General features: G+C 41.7%; 1 protein-coding gene across 5 annotated transcripts in view; it reads right to left on the bottom strand.

The window, feature by feature from the left end:
- Positions 1–16,157, bottom strand: part of SORT1 (sortilin 1) — a 67,680-nt gene extending 51,523 nt beyond the window's left edge. For 3 of the 5 annotated variants that reach the window (XM_055584841.1, XM_055584843.1, XM_055584844.1), the window contains exon 1: positions 15,783–16,156. In XM_055584841.1, coding sequence (XP_055440816.1) covers positions 15,783–16,091 — 309 coding nt within the window. In that variant the 5' untranslated portion in view covers positions 16,092–16,156. Of the gene's footprint in view, positions 1–12,576; positions 12,660–15,782 lie in introns of those variants that run through there. The other 2 variants (XM_055584842.1, XM_055584845.1) reach the window with 2 other exon arrangements.
- Between the last annotated feature and the right edge of the window lie 3,313 nt (positions 16,158–19,470).

The raw sequence follows: 19,470 nt of genomic DNA, 5'->3' as shown, positions 1-19,470 counted from the left end.
ACTCTCCAAGTACTGTTGCTTGTACTCTCAAATTATGCTGGGACTTCTTAGATGGTAAATAGTATGATTTGGTATTACCTGTCAGGCCTAGCACAAGATCTTACAAGATATTAAGTATCCCATGAATAACTCCATAAAAGTCTATTCACAAACCCCTGCTACCAAAATAGACCTGTGTGTAATCCCCCCTCTAATGTGGTTTCCACCATTACGGTAAATAATGGCTAAATAGGGTTTCTTCCCATGCCCTTACTGCCAGCCAAAACATTATTAAACACTAGTGTGTATTCTTGAGTGTTCACATGTACAATAGTGATCTTATTCCTCTCCTTCCACTGTAGTTACCATCAACTCCATATAGTCAAAAATTGGTGAAGTTCCCCCAAACACATCAAAGTGTTTAGAGGCAATGGCCAGGAGTAGATTATACAGAGTGAGTGAAGTCGCTTAGTCGTGTCCGACTCTTTGCGACCCCATGGACTGTAGCCCACCAGGCTCCTCCATCCATGGATTTTTCTAGGCAAGAGTACTGGAGTGGGGTGCCATTTCCTTCTCCAGGGGATCTTCCCGACCCAGGGATCGAACCCGGGTCTCCCGCATTGCAGACAGACGCTTTACTATCTAAGCCACCTCTGTATAGTCTGGTGGCTCAGACTATACAGAAGAGAAATTCAAATATTTGACTATGAAGAAATAAAAGTCTGTCCACTGAGATTTAAACAGAGCTTACGGAGGTGGGAACAGATATAAATAATAGTGTATATGGCAGAGGGGGTTGTGCAGGCAGAACAAACACGAAGATATAGGCAAGTATTTTGAAAAAATTCAAAGGGTAACACTGATAAAACATATTATAAAACATACTGATTTCACCAACTAGTAAAGTGCTAAGTATACAGTATATCAAGTACTTGTTAAATAAGAACTTCAAGATCAGGATAAACACAGTTATGGTGGGAATGAAAGGATAATGAAAACAGAGAAAAGGAAATGTGTGTGAAAAGAAAATCACTTCTTGAAACACCCAAAGAAAACTGACACGCCACCACAGGATCACCTACTCACACAAGGAAGGTTTCCAGCGGTATATACAGCAGAACATAACCAGCTAATAAGTTATGGTTCAACTGCTCTAATCAAGGCAAAGTAAGATGAATAAGAGAAATAAGAGCAGAGGACAAAGTTCTGTGGATAGAAAGAACCACAAGGCAGAATAAGCCCTTTAGGAACAGAAAACCCCAAACCTCCGACACAGTATTTCCAATGAACATCCTACAATATGAAAATAATAAATACACAACAACATTCAGGAGTTGAGGAGTCCAGCCAACAGCAGGGAGAGAATCTACCTCAAGCGCTGTTACAAAAAAAGATGTTATGTATTAGCTGCATACATGACAACTGAAATGGAAAAGGTAGCAGAGTTGAGGCCTGTTTCGTTTCTGATAAACAATAGCTGTGTTGCCCCAGTGTAGTATGCCTAAGAGGTAGCTTATTTAGCAGAAAGACAACACGATCTGGCCACTACATATTACTAAACAGCCAGCCAAATGTAGGCTCTAGAAGCAAGTCAGAGTTAAGGGAAACCACGTAAACATGCTGTTTGTGTGATAAGCGATCCAAAACCAGCATCCAGAGGGACCACAGAGTAAATACAGTAGTTCAGATTACATAATCACACCCTATCATAAGAAAGCTCAGAAACCAAGAAATTTAAGACTAGTTATGTAAAATGTCAGCTTGATCCAATCAGGAGCAGATGAGCATGAAACTTGGCCACATCCAGTGAGAGATTTATTAATCTCATAGCACAGTTACTGGCACAGGAATAGACAAGACAGATCAATAGAACAAAACAAAGGTCAGGACTAGACAAAGTTTCTTTTAATGTATGATAAAGCAGGCATTTCAAATCATTGGTAAAAGAGAGTTGGTAAAGCTAGCTATTTGGAAAAAAAAAAAGCTGGATTCCTAACTTCCTTCCTACCACCCCTCCCCACTCCAAACTAAATTCCACACAGACCAAAGATTGAAACACAAAAAGTTAAGCCACAAAAATCCTAGAAGTATGAGTGAATATTTTTACAAACTTAGAACGAGAAGGCCATTTCAAAAATGATACAAAAGCCAGAACCCTTAATATATCAATTACTTTGACTATATAAAAAATTAATAGCAAAATATTGAACATAAAGTTGGAACAAAACTGGAAAAACTATCTGCAACACGACAAAGGGTTAATATACAAAGTATTCAGGTCAATAAGAGAAAGACAAAGGCCTCAAAAGAAAATAGGTAAAAGACACAAACAAGCAATTCACAAATGGACACAGAAATGACCAATAACGTTTGAAAAGTTATTCAATCTCACTAGTAATCAGAGAAAAAGAATGTGATAACATTTTCCACCTTTTGGAAAAGCTTGACAACAGGCATCCAGGGAGAGGTGGAGACCAGAGCGCGCCTGTGTGCGCCGTGGGTGGGAGTGGAGTATATAAACTGCTGTTAACTTTTCTGGAGAGCTATTTGGTGATATGAATCAACTGAAAATGTCCCAACCACATGACTCAAGCAATCCCACTCAGGAATTTACCACCAGGGGATAATTACACATCTTCAGAGAGGACGTTACACACCTACATGTTCAGTACATCCTGCAGGCCATCTACTGTGTTCAAGCCTTACACACAGTATCATTTAATCCACATAACAACCCCGTATTACTATATCTGTATATTCTAGATGAAGAACTGACGCTCTGTTAAGTAAGTTATCTCAGGCAATAAAACAGTATATACCAGGTGTCACTGAAAATGTTCAGGTGTTTACCGACTTTGAAAGGTTCAAAACATGTTGAGTAAAAAGCAGATTTACAGAATAGCAGGTAAAACTGTGTGTTTATGTTTATGGTTAAAAGCAACTTCTTCTAAATACTAACAGAAAGCACCTTTTGTTGGTAGAATTTATGGTGATGTTTCTTCCTTAAAGTTTTTGCAGAGTGACTGGATTGCTCCCCACCACATCATCTGTTGAGGGGACTGTCATGGATAGTGTCCCGGGTGGTACTGACAGCCACATACTGACCCCAGCAGGGGAGCTCTGGGTAGAGGGAGTCACTGATGGGCGTTTACAACCAAGTGGGCTTCCAGGGACTCATTATGTCAGAAAGTTGGTGACAGCTTTCTGAAATACATTCACCTTGACATTGGCTAATGCAAGACTCATACACACATTTAATGCCCACCATTTAAAAGCTTGAGGTTCACACATTTAAGAGACCATGAATGAACACAAATGTCCATTTCTACGCTCATCTGGCTCATCCCTAGTTCCATCTTGGTCTTCCCTGGTGGCTCAGTGGTAAAAAATCTGCCTGCAATGCAGGAGACCTGGGTTCAATCCCTGGGTTGGGAAGATCTCCTGGAGGAGGGCACAGCAACCCACTCCAGTATTCTTGCCTGGAGAATCCCCATGGACAGAGGAGCCTGGCGGGCTACAGTCCATGGGGTTGCAAAGAGTCGGACAGGACTGAGTGACTAAAATTTAAAAAAAATTTTTTTTCAGTTTCATCTGGAAAAAAATAAAGGCCACAAAACACAACATTCTTCACAGAAATAACTTTGTCTTCACATCTAATTAAACTAGAAGCCTAATTAAATTACTGTTGCTATGGCTAGGAGAACTCACAGTTGGTCCCAAGAGTCACTGTAGTTTGGGAAAAAAAAACTTGGTAATGAGAAATCTCTGTCTATCTTTAGTTATACACCCAATCGAAAGTAAAATACTCAAAGAACTCACACCAACACAACTGAGCCTGGGTCAGTTTCACATGGGGGGACCCAGTTTAAAAGCCACTTGCAGATGACCCGACGGGCCATCAGGAACAGCCTCTCTGGCAAATAAACAGGGAGTGAATGATGTCACCCTTCACATGCCTTCTTTCCACAAAAAATCTGCTTGCCTACCATGTGCCAGACCCTTTTTCAGGCACTGGGGACACAGAAGTGATAACACACACTCTGTGCTCGTAAAGTTTGTACTCTGTGAACACACTTAACAGAAGTCTAAAAATGAAGACTGCACATGCAAGACATTCAACCTACAGAAGACAACCTGTCACTGAAAATAAAACTGCAAAAGAGTGTTAAAACCTGGTCTAGTAACTAGCTGGTTGGGAAGGCAGGCACAGATCCTTTTCTCTCTTGGGAATCTATTATATTTCCTCAGGAATAAAACTGTATTATGCTCCTTCACTCACTGGAATAATGAGAGTCAAATGAAGTAACAAGGCACCGGTGACTCCATAAAGGCTGAGAGTTGAAGGTTCAGGCTTCCAAACCCAACCAGGAAACACAGGGACAGACAGGACATAGTGATGTGTAAGAGAGGTCTGGGACAAACTGGGCAAAGCTCCTGCGGGCAGGAAGAAAACCTTAACAGAATACAGCTCTATTAAATAAGGCACTGCTAGGATCACACAACATGAGCCAAAAATAAGATCACAAATGTTCCAGTTCTCCTGGAGACTATCCTTAGAAATAAAAGAGCTGAACATAAAACAGCATACAAGCTTGCAAATCTATTCAATTATTCAGTTTCCTGTGAGGCTGGATGATACAGAGAGAGCACTGGCTTAATACCTGGTCAACTGGAATTTGATTTCTGCCTCTGCCAATAGCTCTGTGAATCTGAGCAGTGCAACCTCACTTCACCACCAAGGTGACGAAGCTGGACCAACAACATTTCTAGTTCTTGTAAGCTTTAATATTCTATGACTCATCGATAATTTCACAACTCAGTCTGCTTTTCCACTGCTCTGTCTTCGTTTGGGAAAAAAAAAAATCAGCTCCTTGTTCCACAATAGTCTAGTGTCAACAAGAAAGGGCAACAATAATCCCATATCTAGAAAACTCAACAACCTGGGCACCCACTGAAAGGAACCAAGGGAGAGAGATCTCTGACGCCACTGTCCATGCAGTAAAAACCTGCAGACTTGACCACTAAGAGAAGCCTGCAGACCATCATGCTAAATCAGCTTGCTAAACCTCTTAGACTGTCTAAAATTAGTAATCTGTTTTCTTAGTTTACAGAAGCATCTTACAGAAGTAAAATTAAGCTAAGTAAAATTTTTTAGTTTATAGAAGTTAAATTTGGGGGACAGTGTTTCTAGAGATAGGAACAACAGTGAGAAGGAACAGGATCTTGAAAGGGGACCATCATTTTTATAGGAAAAAAAAGAGTAAACTTCAGCAAGGCAGACCATTTCACTAAGCTTATAAATCTGGGCCATTTGAAATGGGTGAAAATAGCCCCGCAAATCTCAACAGACCTTGAGGGTATTAATGCCACACCACCTTAAAATAATGTGAGTCGTGGTACAGCATAATTTAATCTCCTTAATGATCCAAGATCATACTGTTAACTAAGGAAGCAGAGAATTATTTTAGAAAGATATCCATTAAAAAACAAACAACAAAAACTTTGGCACTTAAAAGGGTAGGCACAGTTATTGAAAAATTCATTTTCATGGGATAATTTATTTCTATTCATGCCTAATAAATCAGTTAAATTTCAAAACTCTTAGGATTTAATTTTTACATCTTAGTCTCATTTCAAAGAAAAGAAAGTGATGAAAGGGTCTGCACCAGTTGCCAGCTAACTGAACCATAAAAGCTCATGGCTCCCGACAGGGTGTGGAGGCCAGCCCCTGACTCTCTCTGCAACAACCACACAGGCCTTCCTCCAGATTTTTGGAGGCATTATGCTCTTTTTAGCCCCACATCTATGAGCATGTTGTTCTCTCTGCCTGGGACACTCCTACAGGAAAAATTCTATTCATCTTTAAGCACCAGCTTAAATAATTTCTCAGGAGCTCTATCATTTGCTTTTTTCCTTCTTGGTACTTACTGTATTTATAACTACGTATTTGTTTAATGTCTATTTTGTCTCCTGGTCCATAAAGGCAGGGATCTTGTCTGTTGTGCTCTATATCAGTTCCCAGGACCCAGAACAAGGCCTAACATGTGGTAGGTGCTCAATAAAAAATGGCTGAATTAAAGAATAATAGTAATATTGACCCTTATTGAGCACTCATGATACATAAAGCATCACTGCTACTTTATAGATGAAGGAAGATCAGAGAGGCTAAGTAATTTGCTCAAAGCTACACATCTGACAAGGGGCAGAGCAAGAATGCAAGTGTCTGTCTGAGTCCAGACTAAGCATTTGCTGACTACTCTTTCTCTAGCACTGTGTGAGGCAAAGGGTGAAGTTAAGGGGCATGCTTGTACTATCTTTAAGAAGTCTATAATCTGGAGAATACCAATGGGATAAATGAAAGTAAAAACAAAATTGAATGCTATAGTAAAGTGCTCGATTACATAGCGTTGTTAAGTGCCATAGGAGAGAACAGAAAACACCAAGCAGAGCTAGAAAGGCAGACAGGAGGAATGCCATGAGAACAAAGACGAGAAGCAACGGAGCACAGGGCAAGCTACAGCGACTGGTGAGAAGGCAACTTCAACCAGAGCGGAGAGTTAATGTAGGCCAGGAAGTGGGGCAATGCTACTTTAAAGAGATATGCACGTAATAAAAAATCATTCAGTAATATTTCTCTTCTCCTTCACTACGCTTTAGGTTTTTAAAAACATTTATTTTTGCTGTGCTGGGTCTTCGTTGCTGTATGGGCTTTCTCTAGTCGTGGCGAGCAGGGACTACCCTGGTTGTGGTGCATGGGCTTTTCAACGTGTGGCTTCTCTTATTGCAGGGCACAGGCTCTAGGGCACGCGGGCTTCAGTACCTGTGACACCTGGGCTCAGCAGAGGTGGCTCCCAGGCTCTAGGGGACAGGTTCAATGGTTGAGGCACACGGACTTAGCTGCTCTGAGGCATGTGGGCTCCTTCTGGACCAGAGATTGAACCCATGTTTCCTGCATTGGCAGGCAGGCAGATTTTTCACCACTGAGCCACCAGGGAAGCCCCAAGCTTTAGGTTTATTATGCAGTTTTACACCTATGGCTGATTCATGCTGGTGTATGGCAGAAGCCAACACAACACTGTAAAGCAATTATCCTCCAATTAAAAATAAATAAAATTTAAAAAACAGACACTTTGGATAGACAGTCTTTCCCTTATCAGACCCAGTTTTTTTTTAAACTCCAAGTCCAAGAACATAAGTAGAATGTACTCCTTAATCCAGATTTGGTTCTTGTGAGTAACCATACTCATTCTCCTGGAATATTTCAGCTATGAAAAAAAATTTTAAGTGCATACACAAATATTTGAGCATCTAACTAGTAATCCATTAGAAGCTGTGTGAAGATAATCATCATAAAATACCTTTAATAAAGGATGAATACACACCAAATCCTAATTAATCTTCACAAGAATCTTAAGAGGTAGGTATTTAATCTTCACGAGGACCTTAAGGAGGTAGGTATTAGTATATCCATTTTATAGATGAAAAATCTAAGGTTCATTAAGATTCATCTCTCCCTGGTCACCACTAAACTTTGAATCCAGGTCTAACCTGAGGTCACATTCCTTCCTAATCACCACCTGCTGCTGCTGCTGCTAAGTCACTTCAGTCGTGTCCAACTCTGTGTGACCCCATAGACGGCGGCCCACCAGGCTCTCCCGTCCCTATGATTCTCCAGGCAAGAACACTGGAGTGGACTCAAATTAATATTACTTGTTAGTATCACTCATATTAACAAGTTAAATTTTGCTGTAATCATGAAGGTTAAAAAAAAAAAGAACACATATGCTTCTTACACTTCTGCCAATCTTGACTCACTCTCATTCTTGCCACCCCCGCCCAAGGCTGTCACTCAACCCTGCCAAGTGATGAAATCAAATACATTTATGCTGCATCTGTCTCCTTTTATGCACATGTTCCTCGGGAGCTGGTATTTACCAGCATCATTTGGCTGACGATTGGGCTCTATGGACACAGAAAACAGATCAACAGATTACTAAGAAATGATATAAATCCTACATACATGGTAGGATTCAAGGTTTTCAAAATGTTTTCTCTTCAAAGTCTTATGATAATACTCCCATTTTACATGATGGGGAGTTGAGGCTTAGAAAGGCTAATTGAGCTCTGTTAAGGGAACTATGACCTTAAGGAGCAGAGAGGAATTCATAACTACATGACTTACAGCCAGAGTCTATAATCTTGCCTTACCTCTAAAGCAAATGAATTGACTTAAAATATCTCTATGCAACCTTCCAAATGCAGCGCCACAGGACATACATGTTCTACACCCAGCTCTTGGCCTGTAAGCAAGTTATTTAGCCTCGTTGGTAAGAGAGCTGACCGGCTAATCAGCCTAACAATCTATGATTCAAACTGTTAAGCACATTATCAGCAAGAGTTCAATTTTATCCTTGTTGACAGATGTTCAGAAAAATCTGTTCACAGGCTTCATTGTCTTCTAGCTCCTGAACTTCTCATCCCTGGGCTCACTTCCCCCTTCAATAAGGTCCAGGAGTTCTGAAGTGTTCCTTGAAACCTTGAGCACTTCATGGACAAAAGACGGTCTGCCTTGCCCTCTGTCCTGCTCCAGGCTGGACATACTCTTCCAAGACCACAGAGGATGGTCGACCTCGAAAAGTATAACTCTTCTTGGCTCTCCACTTCCACCTCTGGTTTATCTAGCTCTAGCCTCCTGTCACAGAGAAGGCAATGGCACCCGACTCCAGTACTTTTGCCTAGAAAATCCCATGGACGGAGGAGCCTGGTAGGCTGCAGTCCATGGGGTCACTAGAATGGGACACGAAAGAGCGACTTCATTTTCACTTTCCTGCATTGGAGAAGGAAATGGCAACCCACTCCAGTGTTCTTGCCTGGAGAATCCCAGGGACGGGAAGCCTGGTGGGCTGCCGTCTATGGGGTCGCACAGAGTCGGACACGACTGAAGCGACACAGCAGCAGCAGCAGCCTCCTGTCAACCACTAACTGTTAAAACACTTTCCCCAGTAAGTACCATTAGCAGACTCCCTCCCTGTACTTGCGGTTTCTTTCTTTCCCCTACAATGAGCTATCTTTTTAACTAGGTTTTTCTGGAAACCTTATTCATACTCATCAACTACTTCTTCCCAGAAGAAAGTCTCTGCTGATCATCCCTTGAGCGTATCGTGGACTTCCCTATCTCCAAGCCTTTACAGGTCTCCCTAAGAATTTCCTCCACACCTTGATTCTCTCTTCATCCATGAGGCCTTTCCAGACTATTGCATTGCAGTCATTATGACTTCTTCTAAAATTCTTTCAGACTCTCAGCAAACCATCACTGAACAGCTAAATCCTTAAGATGACAACAATACAGATTTTTTTAATGTTTAACTTTTCTTCTGCACAGGCCAGAACTCCAAAAGTGTTTAAGTGAAGGATACCTACACAATACTTTACTTTTAACAAACATTTTGATAAAACTTCTCATTTGACTCTACAAATAATCGTAAAGCTGACTCTCTAGTAAAACGAACAAACAACAACAAAACTATAAAGGTCAGAGAAGTTAAGTGATTATCTAAAATCGTACAATACAGCTATGAAACAGCAGAGTCAGGATTCAAATCCAGTATTGTACTTAGTCACTTAGTCATGTCTGACTGTCTGTGACCCCATGGACTGTAGCCTTCCAGGCTCCTCTGTCCATGGGGATTCATTCTCCAGGCAAGAATACTGGAATGGGTTGCCATGCCCTCCTCCAGGGGATCTTCCCGACTCAGGGACTGAACCCAGGTCTCCCACATTGCAGGCAGATTCTTTACTGTCTGAGCCACGAGGGAAGTCTGGGTATTAAGATTTCTTTTTTGATTTTTGTATATAACAGGCTTATGACGGGAATACCTTTGACAAACAGCAGGTACCAGATAAACATTTGATCTGAATTATCTGAGAAGTACTGCTGCTGCTGCTGCTAAGTCGCTTCAGTCGTGTCCGACTCTGTGCGACCCCATAGACGGCCGCCCACCAGGCTCCCCCGTCCCTGGGATTCTCAAGGCAAGAACACTGGAGTGCGTTGCCATTTCCTTCTCCAATGTGTGAAAGTGAAAAGTGAAAGTGAAGTCGCACAGTTGTGTCCGACTCTTAGCGACCCGATGGAGTGCAGCCCACCAGGCTCCTCTGTCCATGGGATTTTCCAGGCAAGAGTACTGGAGTGGGGTGCCATTGCCTTCTCCGCTGAGAAGTACTAAAGTCAGTTAAAAATTTCCTTCCCAGTTCAATTTCTCTTGGTACTTCAGGGTGATCTTACTGTTGAACTAGATTTGCAAATAGGCTCAACTACAACATTAGAACTTAGTTTTTTAGAACATTCAGGTAAAAAGAGCAAAACTCTTAACAAAAGCAACCATGAGAGATACATAAGCCCTAGAATGAAAAAAACATACATTTTCTTCTAATGAAGAAGAAATCTAAATCAAGTCAATTAATCACACATTAAGTTTCTAACTAGCACAGGGCTGAGTATATTTATGGGAGGCTGACCATCTATTTTCAAACACACAAGCAGCCATGACAAAAAGAAAAAAAAAGCCTCATTTTTGGTAGAATATTATAGGGAAGGAAAAGGAAAACAAATTTACTGTTAGGTATCTATTTGGTTTTCTTTTGGACTATCCAAGCTAGTAGCTTTGATTAACATTAGATTTTTTCCAATCAACAAGGAACAATAAAATATTTTTGCCCAAATAAGAGTTAAATTTCTCATAAATATATGGACAAAAATACACCCATTATCTTTAAGAACACTCGTATTTCACTGAAGCAAGCTCTGGAAGTGGTAACAAATTACCCTAGATGTGAAATCCAGGCCATGTTCAAGTTCAACTGGGAAGCAGAACAGCCACAATTTGCTTCTAAACTTGGAATCAACCAATAAACATTTGTGATCACAACCTCTGGCCTCCTCTTCTTCTATATGAATCACAGAATTTATTAGACATTTTCAATCTAGTCCAAAACTTCTCATGTTGTAGATGAGAAGTTGAGGGCCAGATATTGAAATGCCAAACAGAAAATAAATTACATTCATAGAAAACTTTCTCAGCAAAACACCACAGGCTCTGAATGGAAGATTCTGTCTTTGCTATGGTTTCCTGAGACTGGGGTTGAGAACAGAGAAGGAAAAATAGCTACAATCTTAAAAAAAAGAAAGAAAAAACAACCAAAACGCCCCCATATGTCCAGCATTCACCTAACAGCCTCTACAAGTATGAAGAGTCTATCATGAAGACTCATCCAAGCCAGCTAGCTCAAAGCCACATACTATTAACCCAGCCTTGACTATAGTCACCATTACAGTGTCAGAATGAAAAAACACCTGCCCAGAACAGACTGAAATTGACCAATTTGTTCCCCAAGCCCCATTACTCCTCAGAACCACCTACATACAGATCAGTGAAGCCAGAAAGACAGTGGGAAGAACAAGTTTTTCACTAAGTGTTTAAAAAAGAGTATAAGATACAATAGAAACACTGGTTAGAAAAAAACAGAGATAATTTAAAAAAAAATTTTTTTTTTTTTTTTAGAAATTTACAAATGCGGTATCTGTTTTATAATATTTTTTGAGCCACTGACACACAGCCTTTTGCTAAAAAGGCTGTATTTTTAGTTACATGTCAAATTTGATATCTGGTCTACCTTAACTTCTGGTCTAACTTAGCTTCTAATTGTATAAAGCATCTGTACTTCATTTCTCCAGTCTCAAGGCACAGTCCACTTTCTGAGGAGAGAACTTTGAGGAGTAGGAAGGGAGGAGGAAGAAGAAATGTGACTCTCCTGATCTGATCTCTACAACTCAGTATTAAGCACTGCCCTTTCTTTGAGGATCACAAGAGAGTAACAGGCCAACTAGGGCAAAGTTGTGGGGCACGGTCTCTGTAGTCACTCACTGAGAACCCAGCGTTTACTGGCAAGAGTTGATTTGAAATCAACAGAGTGCAAAAGAGGCTGTTAACTGCTTCTGTGAACCTAACACAAAATATCTGATCAAAACAGCAGGATGAGGAGCCTATTATTATCACCATTACAAAAAGAAAATTGCCAGTAGAAACTGACCAGTGTTTTTAATTTTCTAATTAAAAATCACTATGAGCAGAGCCAAATATTTGAGTCAGCAGAGAACTTACCTAATTGTTACCCTGTATCCCCTTTGAGCCATTTATTCTACGTGGCTAGCTCTCTACCCTCACCTTAACCAAACCTCAGATGATAACTAACCCTTCCCCAGATAAGTATACTTCATCAACTTGGCTGACACTGCTAACTGAAATCCCAGACACAGAAGTCATTTGAACATCTCCTAGGGGTTACAGGTCTGATGGATACACTGTATGGGTGCAGAGTCCTCAACAGGATTTTGCTCATTCTGCTCAATCAGGACCAGGAAGGAGGAGAGCCTAGAGAATTCCTATTCCTTGACCTCAAAACGAATGGATGAAACAGGGCTCAAGAGAAGATTAACTAGAGGCTGAAGGTGGGAGTGCTGGGGAAGGCAGTATAAAGAGAGGCTGGGTACTGCAATAAAAGAGGCAGTTAGAAAGTTTCAGGGCAGTTAAAGGCACTGACCTTCAGATTTCTGGGTGTGACAAAGATCCGCAACAGGCTACGAGCAGTCGCTCCGTAAAGCCTCCAACAGGCACATTCAGTCCTGTCAGCCTGGACTGAGTCCTGCCAGCACCAGCAAACAAACACACACATTCTTCTCAGAACTGACACCCCATACAACAGGGCCTCACCACAGGGCCTGTTTTATTTAAGAAACCAGACGCTTTGATGTTGGGGTAGAAGTTGTGAAGTTACATGTAAAGAAACAGTTAATGACAGAAACAGAAGGACAGAGAATGAACCACAGTTCCTGGCTTTATTAACCCTAAGTGTTAAAAGTTTTAAGGAAATTGTCAAATGGTCTGAACTCAGGAACGAGAAGTAAGGAAATTATGTCAGCCACCGCCATAACTCTGGCCAAGGCATTTCATCTATTTCTTTAAGACACAGTTTCAGGCCTAACCTCAAAGGGGTGCTTATAGAAGGAATGTTTTGAAGCAATCCAACTTAGAAACCAACATTAATAAAATCATCTAGGCTTGCTCAACTTCTCTCTTGCACAAAGGTTATACATGTCATGAACACTCTAAGCATTTAAAGGAAAGAATCAGTTAAAAGTGTGTCATGAAAAGAGTTTGGGGTTAAAGGCAAAAGGAAGGTTATTTATTGAGTCTAAGAAGAAAAGCATTTATAAATACACACACACACTTAGTTGCTGGATTTCATGACTGAAGAGACCAAGTCTATATAGGTCATTACAGCACAAGGTCTTCTAAAACTTGAAGAATATAAAAGCACTCTCATGCTTTAGTTCTGCCTTGCTTTCTAAAGATTAAACCCCAGCATAGTCTCACAAAGCTAAATAGGCCACAGGAACAGGTCTAGGAGATATGCTAAAAGCTTTGAGGCTTTTCGTTCTCCAGTTGGAATTCTCTCTCTTTGTATCTTGGCACCTCCAATATCTAACACATCCTGGACAGTGGAAGATATTCACCTACATTGATTACATGAAGGAGGCTTGACATGAACAGCAGGTTATCCCTATAACAAGTAAGAAGAGAACCAGGAACTTTTGATTCTTCTTAGGAACTGAACCCTGTTATCTTACGAAAAACTACTCTAAATGGCACTTTCCCAGTTGTACAAAGTATACAATATTTCTAATAGAAAGTCAGAAAGTTGTTCAGTCATGCTGATACATTTATTTCACACTGTCTATAAAGGCTCTCACAACACGAGCTCTTCAACAGAGTTTCAAGATGATTCATTATGACTTTTAAAAATACAGAATTGCAAAGCAGAAGAAACCACTACATAACAACTCTTGGTTAAGGTGGGTGCACTGCTAAGAACTGCTTTATTCAACTGTTTCTAAGGTGATTATTATTAACAGTGGCTCCACTTATATATACATGCTATAAAAAAGATGGGATCTCTGAAGAAACTAGACAATTAAGAAATGCACAAATAGTTCTCTTAAAGAAGGTCACTGAAAGAAGACTTAAAAAGCAAATTTTTTAAAAACATCACTGGAAAGAGTAACTAAATAAAATGAAAGAAAGGGGGAATAAAAAAAAATATATATATAGAGAGAGAGAGAGACAGAGACAGAGACAGAGACCTCAAAGAATGAGATTTCAGATCTGCTCTTGATAGATCTGGCCTAAGCACCTCCTGAGCCAGTTTTTTTTTTTCAACCTCTTGCTTTAGAAACCAATATATTACAAATGACATATCAATTCAAACCAACCAGGGAAGACTCTGACGAAAGGAATAAATCCAGGAGCAGCAGCAGGTCCTAAAGGTAGGTCAATCAGCAAGAGAAGAAGCCAAATATGGAGTAAGAATGCTGTGTCTGGAGTAAGAATGTTGTGTCTGGCTGGCTCAAGGAAGGAAGTGGTCCCGTTATAAATTAGGCACTGGTGTTGTAAAGCCTTTCTCCACTCCCCACTGTGAGATGGAAGTCTATAACATTTTTCTTTTCCTTGTCAAACAGGAAGACTTCCCAGTTCTCATCCTGCCCTATGTGCATCCAACCTGTCCCACAGGTCAGCATTAGCTTGGCCACCTTTTTACAGCTGTTGTTTGGACTGCATTTAGCAAGAGTTTTCCCTGACTGCTTGTGCTTTGGCTGCAATTGCCCTGGGTCCCCAGAACAAAGAATTCTGCACAGATTACTAGTCCAGGCAGAGGAAGAAAGATCAAGGGGAGACTGAAGTTGGGCTGGTACAGAATGTGGTTCTACAAAGACAAGTGCAGTCAGCCACTCACCTCTGTCCCCTCACTGCAACTCTCTCTGAAAGAGGAAGAGATATAACGGAGAAAATGCACTGAACTGAAAAGACATTATGCAACAAATAAATTGTTAGTTCTAGAAAAAATACGAGGAAGATGCCCAGGTTGCACTAGAGCAAGTAGCCAGGACACTGACTACTGTCAATCCAGTAGTGTGCAAAGGTTGAGATGCTTATCCCCAGAGACAGAACTGCCACAATTTCTAAAGTTTTCGTCTAAGACCTGGCTCAAAGGAGAATCTCTGCAGTGTTTCTTCACCGTCGAAAACCATTGTTAAAACAGTGTCAAGACATCCTGGTTAGAGTCCAATACCAAGACAGAAGACCAAATTGAAGGCCTAAAACAGATCACACACTGTAATCCCACAGACAACCTTGTTCCTTTAGCTATTAAAACACACATAGGAACCTAATAACTGCTTTGGTACTTCTGAACACCAGTGACCGACCCTGGAAGTACTGACCCCATGAAGGCACACCTTTGCTTCTGCGCAGCCCCAACTTCTCCAACCACTTAAGAGGTAATTAACTCCTGCAGCTTCCTCGTGGGGGATAGCGTTACTCGATCCTAATTATTCATACAGACGGAAAACAACAACACTCGATCGATTTTGACAACTTAGAAAAAAAAAAAAAAAAGAATGCTGTGAAAGTCTAAGCCGGCCTCCCCTGTGACGAAACACAGCCGCCTCCTGGGCCGCGACAACCGAGGGGTCGCTCCCTCTGCCCGACTCGGCCCTCCTGCAGCCGCAGTTTCGGGGCCGCGGCCGGGTGAGCGCGGGCGCCGCGCGGCCGGGGTCTCTTCATCGGGGACGCGAGGCGCGCGGACGGAGAAAGAGCGGCCGGTTGCGCGGGCCTGGCGGGCGGGCCTCTCGGGGTACGAGGGTCGGTACCTCGCAGTCCGGGAGGTGGCCGGACCTGGCGCCCGCTCACCTGGTGTGTGTTGTTAGCCAGCCTGCTAACGAAGTCCTGGACCCCGCCGCAGTCTTCGTCCTCGCCGGGCGCGCTGCGGCGCCATCGGCCGCCGCGGGGAGCCGGGCCCCCGGGCGCGGCCGCGCGCAGCCCCCAGCTTACCCCGACGGGGCCGGACCAGCGCGACAGCGGCGCAGCGGGCGGCGGCGGCGCGTCCAGCCGGTCCTGGCCGAGTGTCGCCGGCGGCAGCAGCTGGAGGAGGAAGAGGAGAAGGCCGAGGCCGTGGGGCCAGTGCGAGAGGCTGTCCGCTGCTCCCCCGGGCCGCTCCATCGCCGCCGAATGCCTACGCCGCGGACACCTGCAGCCGGGCGCTCCCGCCCACCCCCGCAGGCGCCGCGCCACACCCCCGAGCCCGAGCCCGGCGCTCCTTGGATACGCGGAGCCGGGCCTCTCCGCCCCCATAGGCTGGCCGCTTGTCCTTCTTCCCCGGCCCACTGCTCATTGGCTCGCGTCGCCTCCGGCTTCGGGGGTCCTGGATTCGGATGCCAAGATGCGGGACTGATTGGCTGGAACGTGGCAGAGACGGTTGAGGTCATCCCCCGCTCGCCCCGCGTCTCCAAGGCCGGGCTTCCAGAGTTAAGAGGAGCTTCCTTCCTTCGCAAGAATCCCCCCAGCTCCGTGGCGTCCCGACCCCCCACTACTCTCTCTGGCACCCTCAAGTTGGGGCTGGGTTGGTCCCCTCTTCTCCCCCAGAGACACCCCTAAAATCCCTCTGGGTTGCGGCAGCGCCTGGAAAATTTTCTCAGGGAATCCCTGACCTCGCTTATCTGGAAAAGGGGGCTCCTTCATGAACCGGTGCTTCTGGTTTTTAACCCCCGCACTTTGGAGCGCCCATTGTCTACTGCAGCAGCCGCCTTGCTGACAAAAGTGAATGCGAACTGTGTGGGCTGAGTCTTGTGAGGCACATAGACATCAGGACATCCGTGACTCACGCAAGCCTGGTGAAATCTCTTCTCACTCATCTTCCATTTAGGCAGGGAGTTAGGCCAAAACAGGAATTGCTTATTGGTTTTCCTGGAGTTAGAAGTAGATGTTAGGGGCAGGTAAAAGGGTGCAATGCAGGTAAAAGGGTGCAATATAATTGCCCAGTGCCTACTTTAGACATTATTGCGTAAATGCACATTTATCTTTATCAAAGTACTTTAACCCTGCAGTGAGTGCACGGCACAAGTTTGATTTTCAATATATGATATCCCCTAATTTAGCATCCTGCCTCCAATAAATAAAACAAAATCCCTAAGCTGTTGCCTTTATCGCAGAAACTGCACACATAACTATTCTGGAACATGTAATGCAGGTAAAACCAGTTCTGGATTTTCTCCTTACTGACTCCAGCCCTTCAGAATGCCAGAAGTTATTCTGTAAAATAGGGAACAGACACAAAATATACAAAACATTACACCCAAATAAAGTCATTAAAAATTACTTTTAACAATTACTGCAGGTAAACCCAAATGATATTTATTGTAGAGCAAAATGAATGGTGCAGTGCCCCCAACCCAAGTGTTACATTAAAATCCTCTAGTCATGTTAATTTGCAAACAAAAATTTACTACTTTAATGTTTACAAATTTACATTTTGCCAGAACAACCATAGTAAGGTGTGACAAGTGAAAACATAATTTTGAAAGGTAAAATCACTGGAATAGTCTTCCAAGTTCTCAGCTACTGAACTGACAAGATAAAGCTCCATGAAAACTGGTGAACAATTTGTTCTTTTCCATTAACTACAATGTGTCAGATTTTTAAAATACAGATTATTTTTTAATCTATGCCAACTGGGGAGTAGATCACAAGACAGTCAGTTCCACTAGCATGTGATTAGCTGGAGAGAGAAGACAGGCTATACAGGAATATTTCTTTGTTTGGGCCAATACGTGAATGGTCTATTGTCTCACTGCCTGAAAAGAAAAAAGCCAACTCAACAGTGCCATCTCCTGGAGAAATTACTAAATACCCCACTATTTAAACTCATTATATCATTGCAGTTATTTAATATATTGCTTTCAGTTTTCATTATATGCTTACAGAATATGTTGCCTTCTTTGAACTGTACTAGCTGCTGGGGACACAGTACCTGGCATATGGCACTCAGTGTTCAAGTGAATGAATTATTTCAGTATTTCACTTTCGTCTAATGACACAGGCACTAAATATAAAAGTTGCACTGTCAGACCTCCTTTGTGAAATACCACAGCTAAGATCTTACCTTACTTGCAAGACTAAAATATGTAAATTTATCCTATTACTAAAACCATACTATTCTCCAAGATAAATCCTAAAGCAGAAAGATGAATTGAAAGCAGGTACACATCACACAACCATTGTTTTTGTCAGTAAGATTATGTCTCTTCTATTTAAACAGACACAAAAAAACCTTAAAGGAAATTTTAAAATTCTGCAGAAAACTGCAGTCGATCTCTTCCAATAATTCTGTAATTGGGATTACAAAGGGAATTAATTTTGTTTCACCTGTACAGTGTAAGCTGAGGCTGAGAGCTACTTTATTCCTTAGTATTTTTTTCTTCCCTACATAATATACATGATTCCAAGACACAACTTCACCTCTCCTTAAAGCATGTTTAGTCCATTGCTGCATTCATCTACACTGAGTTAAAATAGGTATTTATTGTCTAGTTCTCCCTACTAGAAGCTTCACTGGAGCACAGACCATACCTACACCACAGCTCTATCTCCAATGCCTAAAACCTTACTATATTTTTAGTATTCAAATTTGCTAAATCTGAATAAATATTAGTTGAGATGATTTTTCAATGGCATTTCCTATTAGGATTTAAGAAGTGAATGTGAGAGAAACTAATCTCATGATTATGCTATATTTAATATATCACTAGAACTGTCTCCAGAACACTGGTGACAATATACCTTTAGTTCCCTATTTTCTTTATGTGTGTGTGTCTCAAGCAAAGCTTTTTTCCCACATGTTTCCCATCATTGCAGTTTCCAAATGTATATAAGGACACGTTTTTTGCTGGGAAAAGGTATGAATTTAATATGAATTCAGCGTATTCAAATAATCAGAATTTTAATAGAGTAAAATTTCCTAGAAATATTAATGAAAATAATACACAATCAATTATGCATTATTCACATATGGATTAGTCATGTTGTGGATAGTATATTCTCAAATCTCATTGAGGTTTCCCTCTTACTCAGTAGGTATCTAGGCCTCTCATACCTGACACTTTAAAAATTAAGAGCTGATAATTTAAAACCAGAAAAATCTGTGTTCAAGTCCTAAGAGCTTAATTTTTTGTGTCTATGGTCACATCTCCTTAGATTCTTCATCTGTTAAGTATGATGTTATAAGTAAAGATACCTACTTCATATGGCCATTTTTTAGGCTCCAACAGATTGATATTTTAAATAATCTCAACCAGTCATATAATGGCAGCTCTAATGGGGGAAATTCATAGTATATTTCAAAGTCTAATGAAAACTACTTATGAATTTAATCCACTTTTGATTGCCAGCGAAACCAAGATCATGAATTCATTTCTTTTATAGTGATTGACTTCATAAAAAAAAATCTCATTCCAAATTATCTATTAAGGCACAAGAACTAGTACAACATTGTAGCTGGCTTATTCCAAGCCATCAGTGTTTGGGGGAGGAGCTCAAAACATGT

This window comes from Bubalus kerabau, chromosome 6 (assembly GCF_029407905.1).
Source record: "Bubalus kerabau isolate K-KA32 ecotype Philippines breed swamp buffalo chromosome 6, PCC_UOA_SB_1v2, whole genome shotgun sequence".
Lineage (NCBI taxonomy): Eukaryota > Metazoa > Chordata > Mammalia > Artiodactyla > Bovidae > Bubalus > Bubalus kerabau.
The sequence above is the reverse complement of the archived record's forward strand: the minus strand, read 5'-3'. Positions and strand labels throughout refer to the sequence as shown.